The sequence below is a fragment of the Scomber japonicus genome, chromosome 5 (assembly GCF_027409825.1).
Source record: "Scomber japonicus isolate fScoJap1 chromosome 5, fScoJap1.pri, whole genome shotgun sequence".
Classification (NCBI taxonomy): Eukaryota; Metazoa; Chordata; class Actinopteri; order Scombriformes; family Scombridae; genus Scomber; species Scomber japonicus.
Genome location: NC_070582.1, coordinates 13,432,517 through 13,454,321, shown reverse-complemented (window position 1 = coordinate 13,454,321; position 21,805 = coordinate 13,432,517). Strand labels below are relative to the sequence as shown.

At 38.5% G+C, this 21,805-nt stretch overlaps 1 protein-coding gene across 1 annotated transcript; it reads left to right on the top strand.

Annotated features, from left to right (window-relative positions):
* Positions 1–224: 224 nt before the first annotated feature.
* Positions 225–20,144, top strand: tasor2 (transcription activation suppressor family member 2). Its single transcript, XM_053318647.1, has 22 exons — positions 225–662; positions 931–1,079; positions 1,396–1,491; positions 1,583–1,655; positions 3,231–3,322; positions 3,417–3,554; positions 3,949–4,082; positions 4,216–4,232; positions 5,274–5,373; positions 5,499–5,593; positions 5,684–5,790; positions 5,985–6,057; positions 6,149–6,220; positions 6,393–8,570; positions 9,640–10,384; positions 10,557–11,013; positions 13,474–17,760; positions 18,277–18,399; positions 18,486–18,639; positions 18,755–18,860; positions 19,028–19,209; positions 19,498–20,144. The coding sequence occupies exons 1-22, from the start codon at positions 629–631 to the stop codon at positions 19,593–19,595; spliced, it is 9,510 nt and encodes a 3,169-aa protein (XP_053174622.1). The 5' UTR covers positions 225–628; the 3' UTR covers positions 19,596–20,144.
* Positions 20,145–21,805: the final 1,661 nt, after the last annotated feature.

The window sequence follows — 21,805 nt, the reverse complement described above, 5'->3', positions numbered from 1 at the left end:
TTGCCTCTGTAATATTTTGTGGACCTGCTACAGCTATGGCTGACCGTTTCTTGCTAAGCCATAAGCTGTTTGACATTGCCCGTCAGTGTGTAGATATTAATCATTGATTTTTGACTGTAAGGATGAGCACACTGCCAAGCCCTGCTCAGGAAGACTGAACCGCAGGCGCAGCCTCGGCATGTGTTCAACTCCCTCTCTCTCCAGCTCAGTCAGTGGAGGCTTTCAAGATGGACGCTACAGCCTCGATAGGTTTCTGTTTCTTTTTCGACTATACATGCGCCAATCATCCCTATATGGAAACAAGTGGACACTGAGATGCTTTCATTATTTAACGGACCTATCATCCGTGAAACGATCAAATTGGGATAAAGTGGATGTCTTTTTTGCTCTGACGTGTTTGGACCATGGATCAGACTCTCGGTTATTTTGTAACTTCCTGGTTTGGTTGTCGCATTTAGTATGTCTATTCAACTGCGGCCAAAGCTCAAGTGACTGTACAAAAAAGAAAAAGTTTATAGGAAAGCGAATATGTGGGGCTTTGTAATCTTGTAGTGATGTTTAAAACCAGAGACAACTGTTTTCAACGAAGGGCAAAAGGAGAACCACCGATTTCATAAGTGTTTCAGCAATGGAAAGTGGGACCGATGGTGCCTCGAGTAAAGGTGACGGAGCTTTTTCTGCTCTCGTGTAACTTTCACTTTAAAACTAAACGTTGATCGGATTTGTTAGACATATCATTTACACTCGCCATTTCATAAAATAAGAGCAGGACGTGGAGCTGAGGTGTCGTACCAAAGAGGACAAACAGTCCCAGCACTGTAAAACAGCTCGGCGACTTTTCCTTAGAAAAAAAAGAAACGTATTTTTTGCTTTTCTGTCGCCGTGTCGCTTGTATGTTCTCATAATAAATGTTTTTTTGTCCACTTTTAGGTGTTTTTATACCTGTGCCAGAAAGCTGTGACGACTTTAAAAACAACATTTTGGCTCCTCTTCAAAGTGCGTACTTGTATGAAGAGTCAAAGCAGTCTTTCAGATACAAGTCCGCTGTCCTGATTAGAAATTCTGCACTGGAAGAAAAGGTTAGTCCATTATTGTGTTCATATGTCCCAATATTTAAATGTCATTAAACATAAAACTACATACAGATTAAACCTGCACATGGTTTGATGTCAAAAAGTACTTTGTGAAACACTTAATTTTACTTCTTTCTTTTCAACTTTAGTACTTGTTGTAATAATTCTAGTTTTATTGTAGTAGTATAGCTATTATAATTTGCTAAAGAATAAAGTGAGTGCATGAAAAACTTTGACCGGAACCTCAAACATGAAATCAGAATGACTTATCTGCCACTGTCTGAACTGTTTCCTTCTCCTTCCCCTCGGCCTTTTCTCCCAGTATAATGCCTTCAGAGAAAAGAGACGAGAAATAGGATATTCAGAAGAGGATCTGGAAGAAACCTACGGGTTTTTATTGTTTGATGATGTCAACAAGGTAGAGACAAAAAACACTGCCACACCTTATAAAATACTTGTTTGAACAAATGTAATTTATTACAATTCACAAATCTTGTTTTTTTTTTAAGGCTAATGCACTTGGAGAAACTAGTGTGCTCACTGGAAACAGCTCTTGCACAACTTTGGGAGACCCCTTGAAAGGTAAGCACTGCTGTGAATGCATAGCAAAAATGTACAGCAAACAAAGGGTCATTTTCCATACAGGAAAAACAAGTTAAGATATCTATGTAATAACTGTGAAATATTAACATATAACTTAACTGTTTACTTGTTTAAAAATGCAAAGCTTAACATTTAACCTTTATCCTTGAATTGAAGTGATCCTAAAAGGTTACCTTAATGATCAAAATCCAGGACACTGTCCATGCAGGCAGACTGTCCAAAGTTCTTGTAGTAGAAATCAAGCTTAGGAGCAGTCCATGCTACGTGTCCAGTGTTCCCTTGGTTGTGAAATTGAAAGTAAAGGAAAGAGCTGTATGAATGTATACAAATGAAAGTGGAAGAATTTCTTATGTGAAACAGAAACTTAAGTTTGAGCAGTTCATGATATACAAGCCAGTGAATGTGAAAGCTGTGCTTGAAAACAGTAATCCCAGTTAATGTTAACATGCAGTCCTGTTAAATATGTCTGTTTCCCCTTGTTTTAACTTAACATTAAGTTTAAAATGTTTAAAATGTTGCCTCTTAAATTATTTATTTATTATCACTCTAACTGGTGTGGCTGTGATAAGTGGAGGTTATCAATTTAGGTCCTTTTTTATGGAGTTGTTTTTCAGTGAGCAGTAGTATAAAAGCACACTGGAGTGCTACATGAAAACAAGAGCTCCACTGTGTCACGTGTAATGTACACAGTGTTAATCTCTGTTTTACTTCACATCCGTTCTTGTTTTGATCTATGGTTCCTGTGCAGATTCAAGCGGAGCCACAACAGATTTCTTTGTTCAACTTCTCATAAGAAAGACATGTATTGTTAACATTTTGACTATATTTTTTATGGTTTCAAGAAATGTTTTAAAAAGTCATACTGTATATTCTAAAGGGTTAAATATCAGTGTTGGTGAGTGAATATAAAGCAAATGCCAAACCTGCTAAACCAGTTCTTGGCTTTCTTACCTCCTACACTAAGGAGGAGGAAGAAAACCTACCTTAAAGCCACTCTGTCAAGTGTTCATCAATCATGTAACTGTTTCCATGAGTAAGAAAACATAAGGGTATGCCACTCATAGTCAAGTGTTTAATCTATCCTCATTCACATTTTAAAAGTAATTAACCTTAAATACTTGTTTATGTGTTTTAACTACATTCTGTGAACTGCAATTCTTCTCAAAAACAGCGTCCACCCCTGTTGGACTTCATTAAAGATTTCTTTTTATATCTTAGTAGGTCTTTTTTAGGATTATGGTCTATCAAATAGACTTCAATCCAGTAAAGCATATTTTACCTAAGAGTGTGATGTAACATTTTCATGTTGCTTGCTCGGTAGCAGTGAGTGAGGTCATTCGAATAGTGGCTGCACATGTGATGTGTCCTTGACTCTTATGACACATTCATCTTTTAAGGTGTGGTATATGTGGGCGTCACTTCTTTGGAATGCTTCTTCAGAGTTTTGAGTTAAACTGTGTTTTTTATGATTGTGATGAAATCCTAATAAACAATCTTCATGTATTTACTTTAAACCAAATACACATCAAGTGAAAGTGTTCTGTGTTTACACAGGTGTGTACATATCCATGTACTCTGACTGTTTGGACCTGAATCGCTGGTATCATGGGAAATCAGGGTACATTGCCATCATCAGGCTGACAAAGGTATTGAACAAAGGGTTAACGTGTTTCTTGTTCATTCAAAGAAAAGAAAAGAAATCCTATGAAGTGAATAATTATCCTTTGTTGTCACCAACAGGGGAGAGTTAACAAGGTTTTGGAGAACTACACACAGAATTTAACTGCACCCACTGCAGGTTTTGACGGTCACGTGTCTGAGCAGTTGCCTTCAGTTTCTGCCAAAACCAGTTCCTTTCTGGCATTTGAGAGGGCCCAGGTAAGGGGAGGCATGTGACTGAGTACCATGATGACAGAGATAATTATAATCTGGAGACCATCTTATTTTGTTAATTGATTTGATTGCAGTGATTAAAGTCATTCAGCACAGATATAACATCACTTTCCTCTCACTTCATGTAGAATAACAAACATACAGAAAATGAGAATGAAACCACCCACAAAAGAACTTGTCTTTGTGAAAAGTTGCATATCCCCTAGGACCCTATCAGTGGTCACATGTTGCAACCTCTATGTGTCTCTTATCTCTCTTGTCTCTTATCTGTGTGAAACTGAGCACAATATTGAGCACCGTAGGGAACATGCACTCATGTTAATAAGAAGAAAATGGCAGGACATTATGTAGTCATGTGCCTGTTCTTTTTGTTTTGCAGTATTACCTGTATGAGCTGCTAGATGATGGAAGCAGTGAAACAGCCCGATCTCCTAGCCTTGCCTGTCCTTTTGCCATTGTGGCATTTTCATATACAGACACCAAAACAACACATGTAGAACCACAGGAGAAAAGGTACTCCACGGCAACACACACTCTGCCCCTTATGTTAAAATACATTACATACCTGACCAAATACCAGTTCATACAAGTTGGGAATGTTTGAAGTCATATTGACATTTTTTTTCCTTCCGAATTCTCTTTTCAGTGTGGAGAAAAAACTGGGTAAGTAAAATGTAATACATAGTAAACCCCATATATGTTTCTAGGGGTGGGCGATATATTGAATATGCTCAAATGTATCAAAGCTTGTTCTATGTGGGATATAGTAAATTGCTATATCACAAAGATTTTAAGCAGCTTGACACCCATTTTGGCATTTTGTTTCTCTTGCCCTCTTCCTCTCACAAACAAAAAAAAAACAACCTCCCCTACATACATCACACCTGTGCACCCAGACCACTCCTGGGTGAGTGTGTGTGACGTATGGGGGTGAGGTGATGTGCTTTTTTATTGGTAACAGTTTAACTTTCTGCTAACTGGTACTGTTTTAACTGAAAGATTCATGTTACAGCAACTGCACTTCCTGCCTGAGATAAACTGTGTGCTTCAGAATAAAAGCACCAGTGCTGTTATAATAAAGTTAAATAGTACTTTATTTTACCTTATTATAAAAATACTCTATTCTACTTAACTTTATTGCAATTACTCTATTTAACTTAATTGTAACAGTACCTTATTTATCCTAACTTTATTAGCAGTAATTTATGATAAAATTACTTTATTCAACTTACCTTTTACTAGTAATACTTTATTATAACAGTAACACTTGATGTTAACCTCATGAATAGTACTTTAACTTTATTAAAACTATTTATTCACCTTAACTTTATTAGTAGGGCTTTATTTAACTTACTTATAACAGTACTGTATTTAACTTTAACAAACTTTCCTTTCCTTAACTTTGTTAACATAACTTTATTTAACAATTATAAAAACATTGCAACATTATTTATAGGCCCTAGTTGCCCTCAGAAGAAGTAGATTAGTACTGTCATGTTCAATAATGGGTTTCAGGCAAAGAAACTTGCTACATGTAACCATAGCTGATGAAAAAATCATACATCTAGTACCGTTTAAATTAAGGCAGTAATTTTTTTTTTCAATAATTTGTAATGAACATATGTAATTGACTGTAAATTGACTTTTATTACCATGTGTATCGCTTTTTAAATATTTTTTTTTATTTGATTATTTTTATTCCAGTGTTTCATTATATGCCATGGGGAGGTCAACTTCAAATAGGCACCCAGTTCTATGATGTTAGGCTGAAGTCTCCAGTAGGGGCAATCATCCCTGCAAAACTGTAAGTTAAAGAAAACCTAGAAAATACACATGTAATACATATACAAATGTTTTCTTTAAAGACTTCAATGATTGAGATTGTACAGTTAACATGTTTTCTATGCTTTGTCTTGGTTTTCATTAAAGGCCACCAGTAGTGAAAGTTGACAGAGCCATTTCCATGTCAGATCTTCGACAGCTCTTGCCAAGAGCTGTCTTTGAAACCTGCTTCTCTGGTGAAGGTTGGAGAAAATCCTGCTTTATTAATGTCTCTATATAAGAAGGTTTAATGAATGTACCATTACTGAATTTGGCCTTTTGCTATCTTTTAGTCTTTCTGGATAGCTTATACTGCATCCTGTGTGAGTTGGTTTCGTCTGTGGCAGAGGGAACAAGCTCACTATCTGTCCTTCTTCAGCAGATAAAGGAGAAAGATCTGGTAAGTTTATTATCAACCTTTCAAAGCAATAATAGGGCGTAGTCATTCTGTTTATGAAATGTCAAAAATAATGACACAGAGTATTGGAAAACCATGCAAACCCTTACATTTTACAACTGTAATCAGCAAATTATTGATATTTTATGGTTGACTTTTAGTTGCTATCTAACATCTGGTGGGTTTTTTTTGCATAGGCTCTCACTTTTCCACTGAATGATGGGGGATTTCTCATCCTCTTGCACTCATCCCACTTTCTCACCTATGATGGTAAGATATACAAATTATGAACACTTAAAAAAAAAAAAAAGCTTAATTCTGTGTAGATTGGGGTCAGCCATATATCTTTGTGTTTTTCCAGATACTGGTTCCAGTGCCACTGACGTACTGCAAGGCTTGTTTGTGTTTCCAGACTCACGAGTTATACAGAGAGGTAATTACAGCATGTTTAATGGTGGATATTTTCAGTTGATTTGCTTCATTTTATCACTTACATGAATTGACATTTTCCCTGCTCAATGGAACTTTAAGTTTTTGATTGATTAATGATATTCAAGAGAGCAAAAGTAGAAATTAATCAAGTATTCTTTCTCGATTTATCACAGATACAAAATTAGGACAGAAAAAGCCTTTCATGTCATCTGAAATTCTTCGGGTTCTACCAGTACTAAGTTATGCAGAGGGTGAAGTTGAGAAAACGCCTATTGACCCAAGCGAAGATCTGTGTGACGTGTTGGTTCAGCATATGCAGAGTTATGCTGCACTGATAAATCCTGGGTTGGCATCAAGTCCCTCTAGGGAAGCAAGCATCTTCCCAGATCAGTATGATGTACCTGATGCCCATAAACACCTTTACACATCACCAGAGTGGACCAACAGGGAATGGCAAAGCATCAGGTCATACCTGAGCAAACCAATTTCTTTTCAACTGCCAGTGTCAAAGGCCTCAGAAATCCTGGCAGCTGGACAAGAGGAGCGAAGAGAAGACCTTGATGATGATGTCTACATCTGTCTGTCATCACCTGAGGAGGCACCACACTGTCCTGTTGACATAGGGTCAGAAGATCAGTTGGCAGGCCAGATATCTCCAGCAAACATTGAGACAAATGTGGACAGTTGTATAACAAGTGCTGAAGCACAGGTTAACTTAACAGTCTCTCAAAATGTTGTACCAAATGATTTGCAAGCTGGAGATGCAACCAAAGACACTGAAAAATCTGACCTGACTGAGCTTATCAAAACTGATGATATGGGGACAAAGACTTGCCTAACTCCCCCTACAGCAGATGACCTACGAGCAGAGCTGATTGTCAGTATTACTTCAGCAGAGCGAACTGTCACTGATGAGAGTCTGACTGCGATCAGTACTGCATCAGCAACAAAGCATAATGACTTTCAGCTTCCTGGTTTTTCAACAGCCAAATTACAAACAGCAGGAGTGAACTCTATGAATGATGACACTGTCATAACCAAAAGGGTTTTGGGTTGCCCTGAGGTCCCTATTCCCACTAAAACGCGACGGAGGAAAGTACGCAGGGGACATTACAAAGCTCGAAAAAAGGAATCTAAAGAACTTGTTCAGACTCTCAGTTCGCAAACTTTCAAAATACCAATGGAGGATAATAATTTAAAGAGTCAGAGGGATGACAAGGCCACAGAACCATTAGCCCAATCACAGTTGAACAAACCTCCAGTTGTTGATTGGAGAAAACGACCAAGAAATAAGCGCAAGTATAGACTATCATCAACAAGTAGAATATTGCGATCCGCTACGGTTAGTTTAGTCGTAGCAGAGGAGGAAAAGACTGAATCAGGAAAGGAGACATTTGAAAACACCATTTCAATGGGACTTGACACTTGTTCACTGAGAAAGAAAACTGAACGCTGGGACTTAAAGCCAGTAATCAGCAATTGTGGAAGAATCTTGGTTCCTCATGGCACTGTAGACTTTGCAGATCAGATTAAGTCTTTAAAGGATACATTTCAATCTACAAAAGCTGCACAGATCCAGGAGGAAATGTTGGTTGATGTCCTGGCCAACACTCATGGAGCGGTGGAGATGGAGCAAAAGTCAAGCACTGCTCTGGAAACAGCAGAGGACAAGGCAGAGTTGACAGAATCCAAGGATGGAAGGAACAATCTTCAAAATGTTGTGGACAGTCAGCTAAATCCTGAACACAGCATTTGGAGACAGTTAGATGCTGGCAATGGTTCATTGACTTTGAAGAGTTCTGAGCAATCTTCAGAGAAGGATAGCATACAGACTCCTCCCTCAAAAGCAGTTCAAGAAAAACCTACTGATAGCATCTCCCATACAAAGGGTGAATTTCTGTTGAGGAAACTGAAATCTGTACTTTCAAGGGGAAAGAGAAAAACTGATCTTCTTATTTCAAAGGAAATTGCAGATACCACACAAGAAACTGAGCCTTGTCTTAAGAAGAGCAAAGGTGACTCAGACACTGAGACGTTGAGGAGTACGAATGCAATAACAGGTGTACAGAAAACCAGTGTAGGAGTCAAGGAAGTTTCAAAGATGCTGTCAGTTGACCCTCTTTTTGCATTTGCCTTAGGCCTGACACCTAAAGAGACACCAGATAAGGTAAAGAAAACTGAGGGTCAGGACACTCAACTAAAGAAAGACACATCAGAGACACAAGAACAAACCATTTCAGAAAAACAACCTCAAATCATACAAAGGCCTCCATCAATTTTCCCAAGGAGGGGCAGGATTAAAACACTCAAAAAGCACCAAGACATCCCTGCAGAATATATTAAAAAGAAATGTAAGTCATATTTGAAAATGCTAAGAGTTTCAGTGTTTGTTTTTTGTGCATGATTGTGCACGACTGTGAAATTGACTGACCCTATTCTTGCCCGTTCTGCTTGTACAACTGTCCTCAACATGCTCTCGCTGTGCTTTGCTTAGTATTTGCTCTTTCTTAGCTTGGGTTTGCTCTTCTCTTGCTTGCATGGCATTTTTGCTAATCCTATGCATCTGCACTCAAAGGTGGCATTATTGTCTTATAAACCAATCTCTACAATTGAAAACATTGACTAGTTTACATGTTGGCGACTAGGGCTGTGCGATATGATATATATGGTGTGACGATAGAAAAACATCTATTGTTCAATATGCTCTATTTTTTATTTCATTGTGATGTGAGTCACACTCTTTATAGCAATATTTTTCATAATTTGGAGTTTGTCCATTTTTTGCCCATATCATATTTATAAATTACTCTTCTTGACTTTCTGTCTCCTCTGCTGTGCTGCATACACATGGTGGGCTCGGTTCACCAATGCTGAGAAAGAGGAGAGAAGCAGTGAGATGGTGACTAGAAATGACAGCAAAACGCAAAATAGTCTTTATCCATGTTTACCAAATTTATGTGCACTTGTTTCATTTCAACTCAATGTGAGAGTCCCTATTGCATTTTGCTGTCATTGGTCATGGTCGTGCTACTCTCCTCTGCTCTCTATGGTTCACCGTGGGCTGGCTTAGCCCTCTGTGTGTGTGCTGCACACACAGGAGAGACAGTGAACCAGGCATAGTACTTGAGTACTTCACCTGGTTCACTGTCAGTAACGTAACAACACTTGTTACGCAATAATAGCTTGGGTGGCACAAGGACCAACTGTTTATGCACTGATTTAAAATGTGCTACATTGCTGTGGGTATTATCAGGACATGAAATTACCTATATTGGGATTCAAGGATTCTGTTCATATGGCCCAGCCCTATTGGTTACAAGCTCATAATTGTAATACACTGGTATTTTTCAAATGCTTTCAATGTGCTACTTTTTATCTTCATGCAGTGTCTCTTTTTTCTTTTCTGTTTTGTCTTCACAGGGTGGTTGCATTTTCAAACCCCAGCTTGTTATGCAAGTGAAAAACTCAAAAACAAAGAATGTACTAGGGATAATTCTGTCAGGAAGACTGTTAAGGAAAAAATGCAGACTGCTTGCTCATCTACAGATGCTTTGAACTTACTTGCTGACTTGGCACTTGGTGCCAGTAATGACCAGGTTCCACCACAACCAAACCCAGAACTTGAGAGAAAACCTGAGTCAAGTTTGAAGAAGTGTGGTCTTACAAAAGATGTTACCAGTGCTGAGCAAAAGTCAGTTCTTCATGCACTACTTAGAAAGTCTACTGCTAGACCCATTCATCCTCTTGAGTCTCCTTCTCCAAACCATCTTGTGGGAGGCAGTGAGTTGGTTGGTTTGGTGTCTAAAGAACATGCTTACTCATTGCCCCCGTCTTCCTCTCTACTGTTGGGTTTACCAGGTACACCCTTCCAGGTATCCCCTATAAGTGGTTCTACTAGACTGCTGCACCGTCACCAGACAAAGTATGGCATTGGAATTCAAACACTACATCCCTCGGTTGGTCGGGAAGACAGAGATAACAGGATTCTCAAATCCCTGAAAAAACACATGGTGTTCAGGACAAAGTTCAGAAACCCCCGTACCTTTGATAACAAGGATGGATCTCTCCAAATCACAAGGCAGTGGAAAGAAAACTATGACTTCAGTCTAGACACCAAGTTTTCAACTGACTTAAAGGAGAAGGCTATCGTCCGAGCGTTGCATGGGTATGTATACTGTGTTACTAAATTATATAAGGTATCTCAACATAAGGAGTCACACATTTTCCAAACTTATTTTTATTTAATTAACAAATGTGGGAAATTTTACTTTTGGTGAAATGACATGACATGATCCTGTGAAAGAGCTTATTTTTATACATTTATCATTTTTTGATAGCCCGTGGGATTTCTCCATTCAAGACACCAGTGAAGAGTTTCGTCTCATCATCCACATGTGGATAGGTCTTTTTTATAGCCGGTCAACAGCTAGGCTCTTTCACCTTGAGTCGAACTTTACATATCCATGTTTAGCAGAGAGTGCTTCTTTGGTAACATCCAGTGGAACTGGATCAGCCCCAGCTCAGTCTGTCCTCAACGGCAATTTATTTGATCCATTAGGGAGTTTACCGAACACCTCAGACCTTCCTGTTGAAAATGCTTTGGACCTCAGTAAAAAAGATACCTCTGTCATGGACCAAGAATCTCAGATTTTGGACTTATCACTGAGAAACTCCAAAGCAGGGGTTGTCATTTCAGATTCACAAGTCAACAAAAAGGAGACTTCTGTGCCGAGGGAACACAAAGAAGCAACTGAGACATTGAACTTACTCAAGTCATCAATCAGACTACATGAGGTAAGCACATTTCCAGTTTGCTTTTAATGTAACTATACGTTGATGACAAACTGTTTTCCACTGAATGTTTTTATTGTGATTTTCAAATGTTCTTTAGGATGTAGAAAATATTTATTGCCAGGTACACTGCAACCAGAAAGCATTCGTGCACTTTTTTTCATATTGTTATGTTTTAGGGATGTTAGTTTTGGCTAATTTTGCTCGGGAATAATGCCCATTGACTGCTAACTAACCAGTGAACTTTTAAAAAAAAGTTGTGAGGTAGGTTTCATTTGTACAAGCTGTGCAGCAGCAAGTGGTCCAAGATAGCTTGTCTACCCTGGCTAGCTTTACTTTTAGCTCATCCTTTTTCTCCTCAAATTGTTTTTGAATGTGTTTAGTCACACAATTGCCTTCTACCACACTGATTGGCAGCATATCGGTCTCAACCATTTGGCAAGGCATCTGGGTGGCAGCCTCAGACTGGCACGCATCACACCTTTTCCCTCCAGCTAGCAGTGATGGTATCTTTGGCTGCGACTGCAAACAATCCTTGGACATGGCAGCTGGGTGCTTGTTCTTTATGTACAGCATACTGTGGGTACCATATTAGCCTAAATATAAGTCTACCCTTATGATACGATGACTGCTGTTTTTGGAAAAATGTTACTTTTTAAATATAACTGTTAACTTAAATCAAGTTTAGATGCATACTTGCATATTCTCCTGACAAGCTTTTGGAAATGGTCAAAAATGATTTTCTGCAGCAGTTAGCATTTGTAAGACTTCCAGTTTCTCTTTCGGAGCTCATCATTTGTCCCAGTGGTAGCTGGCAGCTTGACATATTTCATTTCTGCAGTAGAGACATTGGAAGAATTTATCATGAATATATTTTTCATTTCCTTTGTAGAAAAACACACCACACACCTTCAAAAACCATCCGCAGATTAAACTGGACTAACAAAATACTTTCAGGGCTGACTCACTACGAACAGACTTTAAGATACTTCTTCGCCTAGCAACATTAAGGCTACAAACAACCCGTAACAGTCCATGTAGGAATTGGCTTTACATTGCTACGTTATCTGTTCAAAAAGAATATCTGATGTTGTAATCATGTTATTTTGTATGCATTCATGGAGTGTGTATGCAGATTAACCTATACAACAACATCCATAACAAATCTAAAAAATATTCTTTGTGGTTAACTGATCAACAGTTAACCGTTGACATCCCTAGTTGTAGCCTTATGTTGAAATAGTTTAAATTATTTTTTAAACTCATCATTGAGTTGGAATTTTTGCAAATGTATTAAAAGGAAAAACTGAAATATCACATTGACACAAGTATTCAGACCCTTTGGTCAGTGCTTTATTGAAGCACCATTGGCAGGGATTACAGCCTGGAGTCTTCTTGGGAATGATGTGACAAGCTTTGCACACCTGAGCATGGAATGTTATGCCATTTTTCTCTGTAGCTCCTCTCAAGCTATGTCAGGTTGGATGGGGAGCATCAGTGGACAGCCATTTTCAGGTCTCTCCAGAGATGTTTGAATGGGTTTGGGTCAGGACTCTGGCTGGGCCACTGTAGGACATTCACACAGTTGTCCCAAAGCCACTCCTGTATTGTCCTGGCTGTGTGTTTAGGGTCATTGTCTCAAGTCTGAGGTCCTGAGTACTCTGGACCACATTTTCATTAATTATTTTGCGCCATTCATTTTTCCCTTTACCCTGACCAGTCTTCCAATCCCTGCCACTGAAAAACACCTCACAGCATGATGCTGCTACCACCATGCTTTACCATTGTGATGGTATTGAGATGATACCCAGATTGGTCGAGTATTGCATTAATAGTTGTCCTACTGGAAGTTTCTCTTATCTCCAATCAGGATCTCTTGAGCTCAGCCAGATTGACCATCAGGTGCTTGGCCATCTCTCTTACCAAAGTCCTTCTCCCCTTACTGCTCAGTTTGGCTGGACAGCCATTTCTGGGTAGATTTCTGGTTGTACTGAACTTTTTCCATTTAAGAATTATGGAGGCTTGGAACCTTCAATGTAGCCTTTCCTATGTCTGTGCTTTGACACAATCCTGTCTCTAAGCTCTGCAGGCTATTCCTTTGACCTCATGGCTTGGTTTTTCCTCTGATATGCATTGTCAGCTGAGAAACCTTTTATATAGACAGGTGTGTGCCTTACTAGATAAAGTCCAATTAATTGAGTTTACCACAAGAGGACACCAATCAAGGACGATTAAGAGAAATGGAAGGAACCAAATAGTTGCAATTTTTATAGGTTTTGCTTTCCCCTTTGTTTATGATTGATGCAACTTGATATAGCCTATCTTTTTAATTGTGATTTACAATATGCATTGTTTGTTTGATTACAAAATGTTCATAGAAAAACAGAGTCATGGTTTTCACTGTGTAAACAATGTATTCATCAAATATAATTCTTATATGCCGTTTATGCTTTCTTTTTCCAGTGTCACAGAAACATGGTACTCTCGACAGAGATCATCAATGTGGTGAATGATGTTGGAAGCATCTATGAAAGTAAGACGCCTTGTATTCCTTTGGAAAACATTGGCTTCCTGGAGCACATCATTTTACCCTCTGTTAAAGGGGGTGGAACTGTAATTCCTGTACAAGAAGAGATATTTGTTCAGCCAGAGGATCGTGGGACTACTTCAGGAATTGGCCAAATGCAACATGGATCCAACAATGAGAAGGCTGAAAGAAAAGATGACATGGCGAAATCAGAAGCTACAGAGAAAACGTTGATGCAAAGCCATGGAATGGATTCACCCAAATCCATGGCAGACAAACAGGTGGACCCCAACAAAGAAGCAGGTGATATGGCTTATACAGTGGAGCATAATGTAACGAAATCCAAAGATGGGGAAAACTGGGAGGTGAAAGAAAACCCATACCAAGAAGGCCACATACAACCTTCCCCAGAGATGATGTGTACAGGTGATTCAACAAACAAAGAGTCAGGTGTAGTCTCACCAGGCCAGGCTAAAAAGGCTAATGAAGATCGGTATTGTTGTATAGGACATGAAGATAAAGTGATTGAAGATGAAAATCACTTTGAAAAAGAAAGTGGACTGAATGAGAAAGCCCTTTGCATTTCAGATATGGTGGATGGCAAGGATTTGAATGACCAATCATTACCTATGATATGTGACAGCCCTGATTCAGTAAAGGGGGATTGCATTACAAAATGTAATCAGCAACAACCACTGGATGAGCAACCACCACAAGCAGACAGTAGAAAAGATGTCTGTCATGACATGGAGTTGAGGAAGCCGTGTGCAAATGGGAGTGCATTGACAGATGAACAAGCCCTACAGGTTAAAACTCTTGACACTACCTCTGGCATGGATGCTCTTCACAATGAACATGCAGTTGGGTCAAATTCTGACACATACATTACTTTTGTAGACAAGGCACATTTGAAGAAGGCAGCATTAACCATGTCTGATGAAAGCGCCCATTCATTGAAAGGGTCTTATACAGATGGGTCTGTTCCCCAGACAAAGGACAATGTTGAAACAGGAAGGAAAAACAACTTGGAAGTGAGACAAACCCTGTACCAAGAAGGCAACCTAGAACCTTCCCCAAAGGTGTTGCATACAGGTAATGATCCAACAAACAAAGAATTGGGTATGTCCTGCAGTGGTAATATTTTGGGAGATGAGAGGCAGTTAGCTACAGAGGAACCTAAAGCAGTCTCACCAGGCCAAGCTAGAAATGTCAATGAAGATGAGGATTGTTGTATAGGAGATGAAGATAAAGTAATTGAAGATGAAAATTGCTTTGACAAGGAAAATGGACTGGATGAAAAAGACAGTTGCATTTTAGCTGAGGAGGAGGGCAGGGATTTGAGTGTCCAGCCAGTGCCTATGGTGTGTGAAAGCCCTGATTCAGTAAAAGAAGATTGCTTTACAAGGCGCCAAGAACCACTGGATGAGCAACAAACTCAAGCAGACAGCACCACAGATGTCTGCCATGACTTGGAGTTGAGGAAGCTGTCTGCAAATGGGAATGCATTGACAGAAAAAAATGCCATATCAGACAAAGCTCCTGATATTCTGTCTGGCATGGATCCTCTTCATAATGAACCTGCAGTTGAAGTAAATTCAGAAACAGATATTTGTTTGATTGACAAGGTACATTTCAAGAAGGCAGCCTTAACCATGTCTGATGAGAGCATCTGTTCATTAGAAGAGTCTTGTGCACATGGGTCTGTTCCCCAGACAAAGGACGATGTTGAAACTGGAAGCCAAAACAATTTAAGTTTTCGTCCAAGTTGTAATGTTCATGAAAATCAGGATACCAAATCAACTGAGGCAGAGGGAAAGGCTGATAACACAACTCAGAAAGAACCATTCCATCAACAGTCTCCTTTACCTCACTTTGAGGTTAAGCGTGAAGCTGAAGTGACATTGACTGAAGAAACAGTTTGGAATAGAGACAAAACAAATGATGGGTTGGAGAAGATCCATGGTGCGGTTGTAATCCCATTTATTGGGATGGACATCTCTGGAGAGGATACTAAACAACCACATGTCTTACCTTCTCAAGGCAAGGTTGAAGAAGTTGCTGAAGGCCAAAAAGAAATACCATTGATCAGTGATACTACCTTCCCTAATGTCATTCTACCCATACAGGAATACAGCACTTCTCAAATGTACAGGAAAGACGCAGAACTCTCTCTAGATGTAAACGAAACCTATCAGCCAGTAGTTTTGGGAAGTGAGTCTGATGACAGATGTCCTACTCCAACCATGGATGAGAAACCATATAAGTACATATCTAGTTCAGGCACTAGTAGTACTTCTGCTTTTAGTGATGGTGAAACTTGCAAAAATCTAACTCAGAAATATCGTAGCAGAAGTTCAACACAGGATGAAGTGCCTCTTGAGCAAAAACATTGCCACACGTCCACACTAAGTTCTGACCACAACTCTCCTTGTGGCCTTCATCCTGATCTTGAACTAAGAACTCTTAGAGTTCTACAGAGTATTGACAAGTTTCTCTCCAAAGCAAGTCACACTGACAAATCCAGCCAAAATGAAACAGCGGTCATGAAACACTCTCTTGATCAAACCCCTAATCCCAGTAGCAAGTGCACCCCCACTTGCTTAGCCCCAGGCGACACTGCAGCTGAAGTTACAGACAAGACAATAAACAATACAAAGCCAGTAGTGGTAGCAGCCTGTACCTCACAAGAATTGAGTACAGAATCATCAAACCACTCACTTATATCACCTTTCAAAAGTAAATTAGAGGAAGTACTTGGTGTTAAGTTGCAGCTAAAGAAAACAGACTCAACAGTTCATCAACAATACTTTGAAAAACTAGGTAAATCACAGGAAACCTCTGTCAGACAAGACTGTCATCCCTACAGATCCCTTTCATCAGAGTCTTTGCAAACCACTAAACCAAATATTGACCAACACAGACATAAAACATCACAGACCCAATTAACTCATGAACCCCGTTCATACAGTCAGCGTCCTGTCATGGCTGTGAAACCATCAAAGAGTGATGAAAGTCAAGCAGAAGAACAAATCGAAAACTCTTCAAAAAATAAACAGGCTAAATTTCCTGTAGTCACATGCACAACATCCACTCCCATGCTCTCAGAAAGAAAGATAGAAGGTTTCAAGGCATATCTTAAAAGACTAAATTATGATAATTGGGAGGCCAGGGAGCGTCCTTCCAAGAGTAGTTGGTTATCAAATGTGAATGACAGTAAATCTAACAATAAAGATGGAGCAAAATTTGCTCTTGAAGGTCTTTCATGTCAGAACAAAGGAACAGGCATTTCAAAATTAAACATTTCTTCATCTACCTCCATGCAATCTTTTGAATCTGCAAAAAGTTCCTCTAAACATGATGATGGAAACCAACGTTTGCTGACATACAGTTCAGTTGAGAAAGTCAAACAAACAACTAAAGAGAACATCAAGGTGGATCAGATAAACTGCTCAGGCGCATTGGCTTTATTGGTGGATTACAATGATGATAGCGAAACAGATGAGAGTCTTGTTCTGGGACCTCAAAGCTCACTTGCATGTACAATCTACAACAAAAGCCAGGAAAGATCTAACTCTTTTCTGGAGAAAGTTTCTCAAAGGTGCCTACAGGATGACCCAACTCAAGCATCAATGGAACAGGAGTGCCTTATCTTCTCAGAACAAATGAAACTACTTTTGAAAAGGAGTGAAGGGGGACCCCCCTGCCAACAAGATACACATAAATTAAAGTTTCCTTGCGTCACTCCCATGACTGTACACTTTTCCAATCTGGAGGAGCAGGAGGAATTTCTGGATCACTTGGATGCACCATCACTTGTTGGACTAAAAATCATGGTCAACATGTCTGACAGGAAATCCTTGGCAGACACCACAGAGGAAGAAAAGACTTTGCATCCTGAAAGAAAGTCTAAAGCAACTGGCAATGAACTGGAACATGCTGGGATTGCTGATGTTACTGCAGAATGCACCACACTTTATGAGGAAATGATGAATAATGTTTGCGCTGGCACAAAGGTCCTATCTAAAGCCAAGACCTCCCAAATGGGTAGAATTTACCCAAAGACTGAACCAAGTGACCCTTTTGACTTCTGTGGTCAAATGAAGAGAAAACTGGATGAGAGTTTTCGGAATAACCTGAATTCAGTTGTAAAGAAATCCTGCAGAACAAAGTACAGATTCTACATATTAGTGACATCAGATGATGCCTTCTTTGAGGAAACCAAGGTAAGACAAGTTTTAATACAATATTTCTATATATTTTTTGATGGACTTAATAGTGTGAATTCCTGAACTAATGAAAATGAAATATTCAAACTTTCATACTCCTCCAGGTCTAAAAGATATGTGTTCATTAATGATGATTGGAGGTTGTGGTCAGCTTGGATTGACTGCAAGTTTTCATGGTGGATGAAACTTTTTGGAAAAATCTAAACATCTCAGCCTGTTTCTGCAGTTTAATCAGTTTCTCTGCTGTCCATTTGTATGCTCAAAGTGTTGTCAAAGTAAAATTTTCTTTCAAACATGGATTATTACATTGCCTCTATCTTCATACACTACTGTGTAGGTGCTTGGTCTGTGCACTATAGAGCTTCCTGGTCTTGCATCTGTCGATTAAGATAGAGGGGATGTAACCATTATGAAACAGCTCATAGGTTCTGTTCTTCACAATGAAGCAAAATATCACTCATGCGGAGTGCCTAATTGTAATTTTAAAACTAATTTCCCTTTTATTTTCAAAAGGCACAGTTAGAGGCAGAGGGTCATACTGCTGTACAGCCATCCCAGTTCTTCCTTGGTGAGGATAGTTCTTCATCTCTTCTCATCATCCTCAGGAATGAAGACATTGCAGAGCACATTTGTGAGGTAACAAATCATTTAGTGTAAGAAGATAATCACGGGAATGTGGCTAATAAATCTTGAATTAACAACTCTGCTCTCTTCTGTGTCAGGTTCCACATTTGCTGGAGCTAAAGAAGTCACCAGGTGTGCAGTTTGCAGGAATTGATGAACCAGATGATGTTGTGAATCTCACCCACCAGGAACTCTTCACAAGGGGTGGTTTTGTAATGCTTGACAAAGCCGTACTGGAGACCCTCAGCCTTTGTATGTGTATTTGCTACGAAATTACTATTTTTTTGTCCTATGTGCAATTGTTTGGTAAGTGTGTTATAATTCATTCCAGTTTAATGAATGATCTCACATTTGTATGAATTTTTAGGCAACATGAAAAGAATGTCAGAAATCTTGCAAGAGCTTAGCAGAACGGGGAAGTGGAAATGGATGTTGCACTACAGAGACAGTCGTCGTCTGAAAGAAAATGCAAGGTATGGGTACGCTTTGTTAAAATAGTGTTTTAAAAAAACTGTCAGACTTCTCACTTCCCTATATGGCAGCTGTTAAGAAAAACTTTCTCTTGAAATCTTACAAATGTGAACAGTGTTCAGTTGACAAAACATAAAGATAATGTAATTATGGCTCCTTCCATGTCCAGGTTGAGTGCTGAGGCAAAAGAGAAGAAGCACTTCTTAAACTGGTGCCAAGAAACTGGACTTGTGGAGGTCTTGCCTTACCACGAGTGTGATCTTGTGACAAGAGATAAGCCGGACTATTTCTCCTGTCTGGTCCGCTTGCAGGTCCAAAATGTATCAGCTCGATATCCTGTTTTTGTAACTGGTGAGACACTAATGCACTATATCTGGAAATTCATTGAATCCCATCACATTGTTTGTTTTTTTGGTGATGTATTGCAGTTAGCAAGAATTTGTAACTATTGCATATCCAATATTATATAATTAATTACAAATGATTAAGATTGATTGCTTTCAGTGCTTCACCCCTTCCTAAACTACTGTATTGGTTGGACATTCCCTAAACATAAATAGTGATATTTGTCTGAGCTAACATGTAAATATTTTAGTACAGTGCGAAAGGATAAATTATTTTTTTTTCTTTTTCTTACAGATGTGACAACGGACGCTGCATTTGGGAAAAATGGAATTTTAACACTGACTGTCAACTCTTTCCTGACAAGTTCTCCAAGTGAAACATTTACAGTCTGACCTGGAAAAAGTCCGATGGATGAACTCAAGTTGTGCTGATTTAAGCGCACAGCAATAAAAACCTCTTTGGCCAGTAAGCCAGTGGTTCTGTAACAGTGATTTCAAGGGGTCATCACACTTACTACATGTACCAGCTCACTCTTTTGTATGCAGCAGTAAATAACGCCTTATAGTTGTTTTTTTATGTTAATGCTGTTCATTTGTAAAATAATTTATCTTATATTGTATTTTTAATGTGATTACAAATTCTATATATATTTTGTCTTTTTCTCTATGATCTTGACTTTATACATGCAGCACAATCATTACTAGTGTTTAATGACAAGGCTTTTGTTGTCGAGAGACAGCTCAAAGAATTAACTTTTTTTTAGGTGAAAACCTCATAGTTGTAACTTGTTCAAGCCAATTCAGGCAGTTTCCAAGTGGTGTGTTAGATATTAAAAGTATACTGTTGACTGAGTGTCAAACTACAGTGTAACAAATGATAAATATGTAAAAATGTTGACTCTTACTTTGTACAGTGATTGACAATAAAGACGTTTTGTTTGATTTTTTTTTTTTTATTAATTAAAAGAAACATCTATGCTGGATGAAGAATATTCTGTATTCCTGTGCCACAAAGATGCAAAGTATTATTCACATTTCAAGAATGAACTAGTCCCCATCTTGCTGTAAAATGAGTCATCTGAAAGGAACTCTTCACTCAAACTGGGCGGGGGAAGGGGGGGGGGGGTAATTGTTTTTGTCAAAACGAGTAGTTCTCTATCTGCATTGTGGGATTTACAGAGTTGGCTTGAGCATGAAATTTAAGACCCCAGTAACACATAAATCAAAGCCTTGCTTTTGAGAGTGCTGGGCAGCATTCACCTACTGTTAATGTTAGAAAATATACTTCATTTGTGAAGGCGTTTAAAGTTGCTGCTAAGTCTGTTTTAAAGTTAGTCTGTAGGTAATAAAAAGTTAACCCTAAATGACCGTTATTTAGATAAGATATAAAAAGACGAAAGGTCACATACCTACTGCAAGGAAGTTAACTCAGGGACAGTACAAATACCATTGAGCTTCAGAGTCAAGAGTTCATTTTACACAAATGGATTATGGTGTGTGAAGGTGGAGAGAAAACCCCTTATTGGTACATAGAGGCATGTTAATAACTGTATTTATCTTTCAATATCAACAAAGGTGGTTGTAGGTAAAGTGACACAATAAACATGCAATGGAAAATTACAATGATCTTTATTTAACCAGGAGAGGGCCTCATTGAGAACAACTGTCTGTAACAGGAGTGTCCTGGCCAATATAAACAGCACATGGAGTACTAGTCAAAAACATATTGTGCAAGACTTATAATGAGTGTGGTCAAATATGAAGACAATCCAAGCATTACAAGGTACAAATATATAAACATAAAAATAATCACACAAAATATAGATAAAATCATAAAATATGTAGCACTGTTGATCATAATGTATACTAATACTCCAACCAATACTTAACAGAAACTGAAAGCAATTCCTACACACCACAAGTGATTTAAACCAAATGAGTCAAGATACATTCTTGATCAAGCCTTGAAATTAAAGTTCCGTTATGGGTAGGTAAAGGGATGTATTTAAACTGGAACAGATCTGTGAATCTGTTATAAAAAGAGTCCCTCCCAAACATGCTTGAAAACCATGCAAGTAAAGTAAACTGGACAGAAAATGAAAGTAGAGGAGTACATGATCAAGCCATTTTTGAGAAAAATTCATAAATGTATGTACTCAGTATGGAAACTTCAGCTTCTGTGATAAAAAAAAAGAAAAGAATACTCTGTCTTTTAGAAATGTTTTAATGACAATAATGTACAACTTATTTCTTCATGAAACCCTTGATAAGACCTTTGAGACATCTTGGATTGTTTTTATTTTAGAGTTTAGTTAGAGTTTTCAGTTACAAGTTATTGTCAATGAAAAAAAGGTTAGCTCTTACCATACATTTATTTACTGTGGCTAACATTAGTAGGTTGCATATCTGAATGACTTTAAATTGAAAGTAAAACTGAAACTTAAAAGAGGCAAAAGACAATACTAAATGGTCCTTGAAAACTGAAACTAAAGGTTTCTATGAGTTTAGTTCAGCCTGATTTAGGTATAAAAGAACATTTACTCAAGTACTTAGACTACAGTTTTGAGGTACTTCACCAAATAGTGATTTTCCCTCTAAACTTC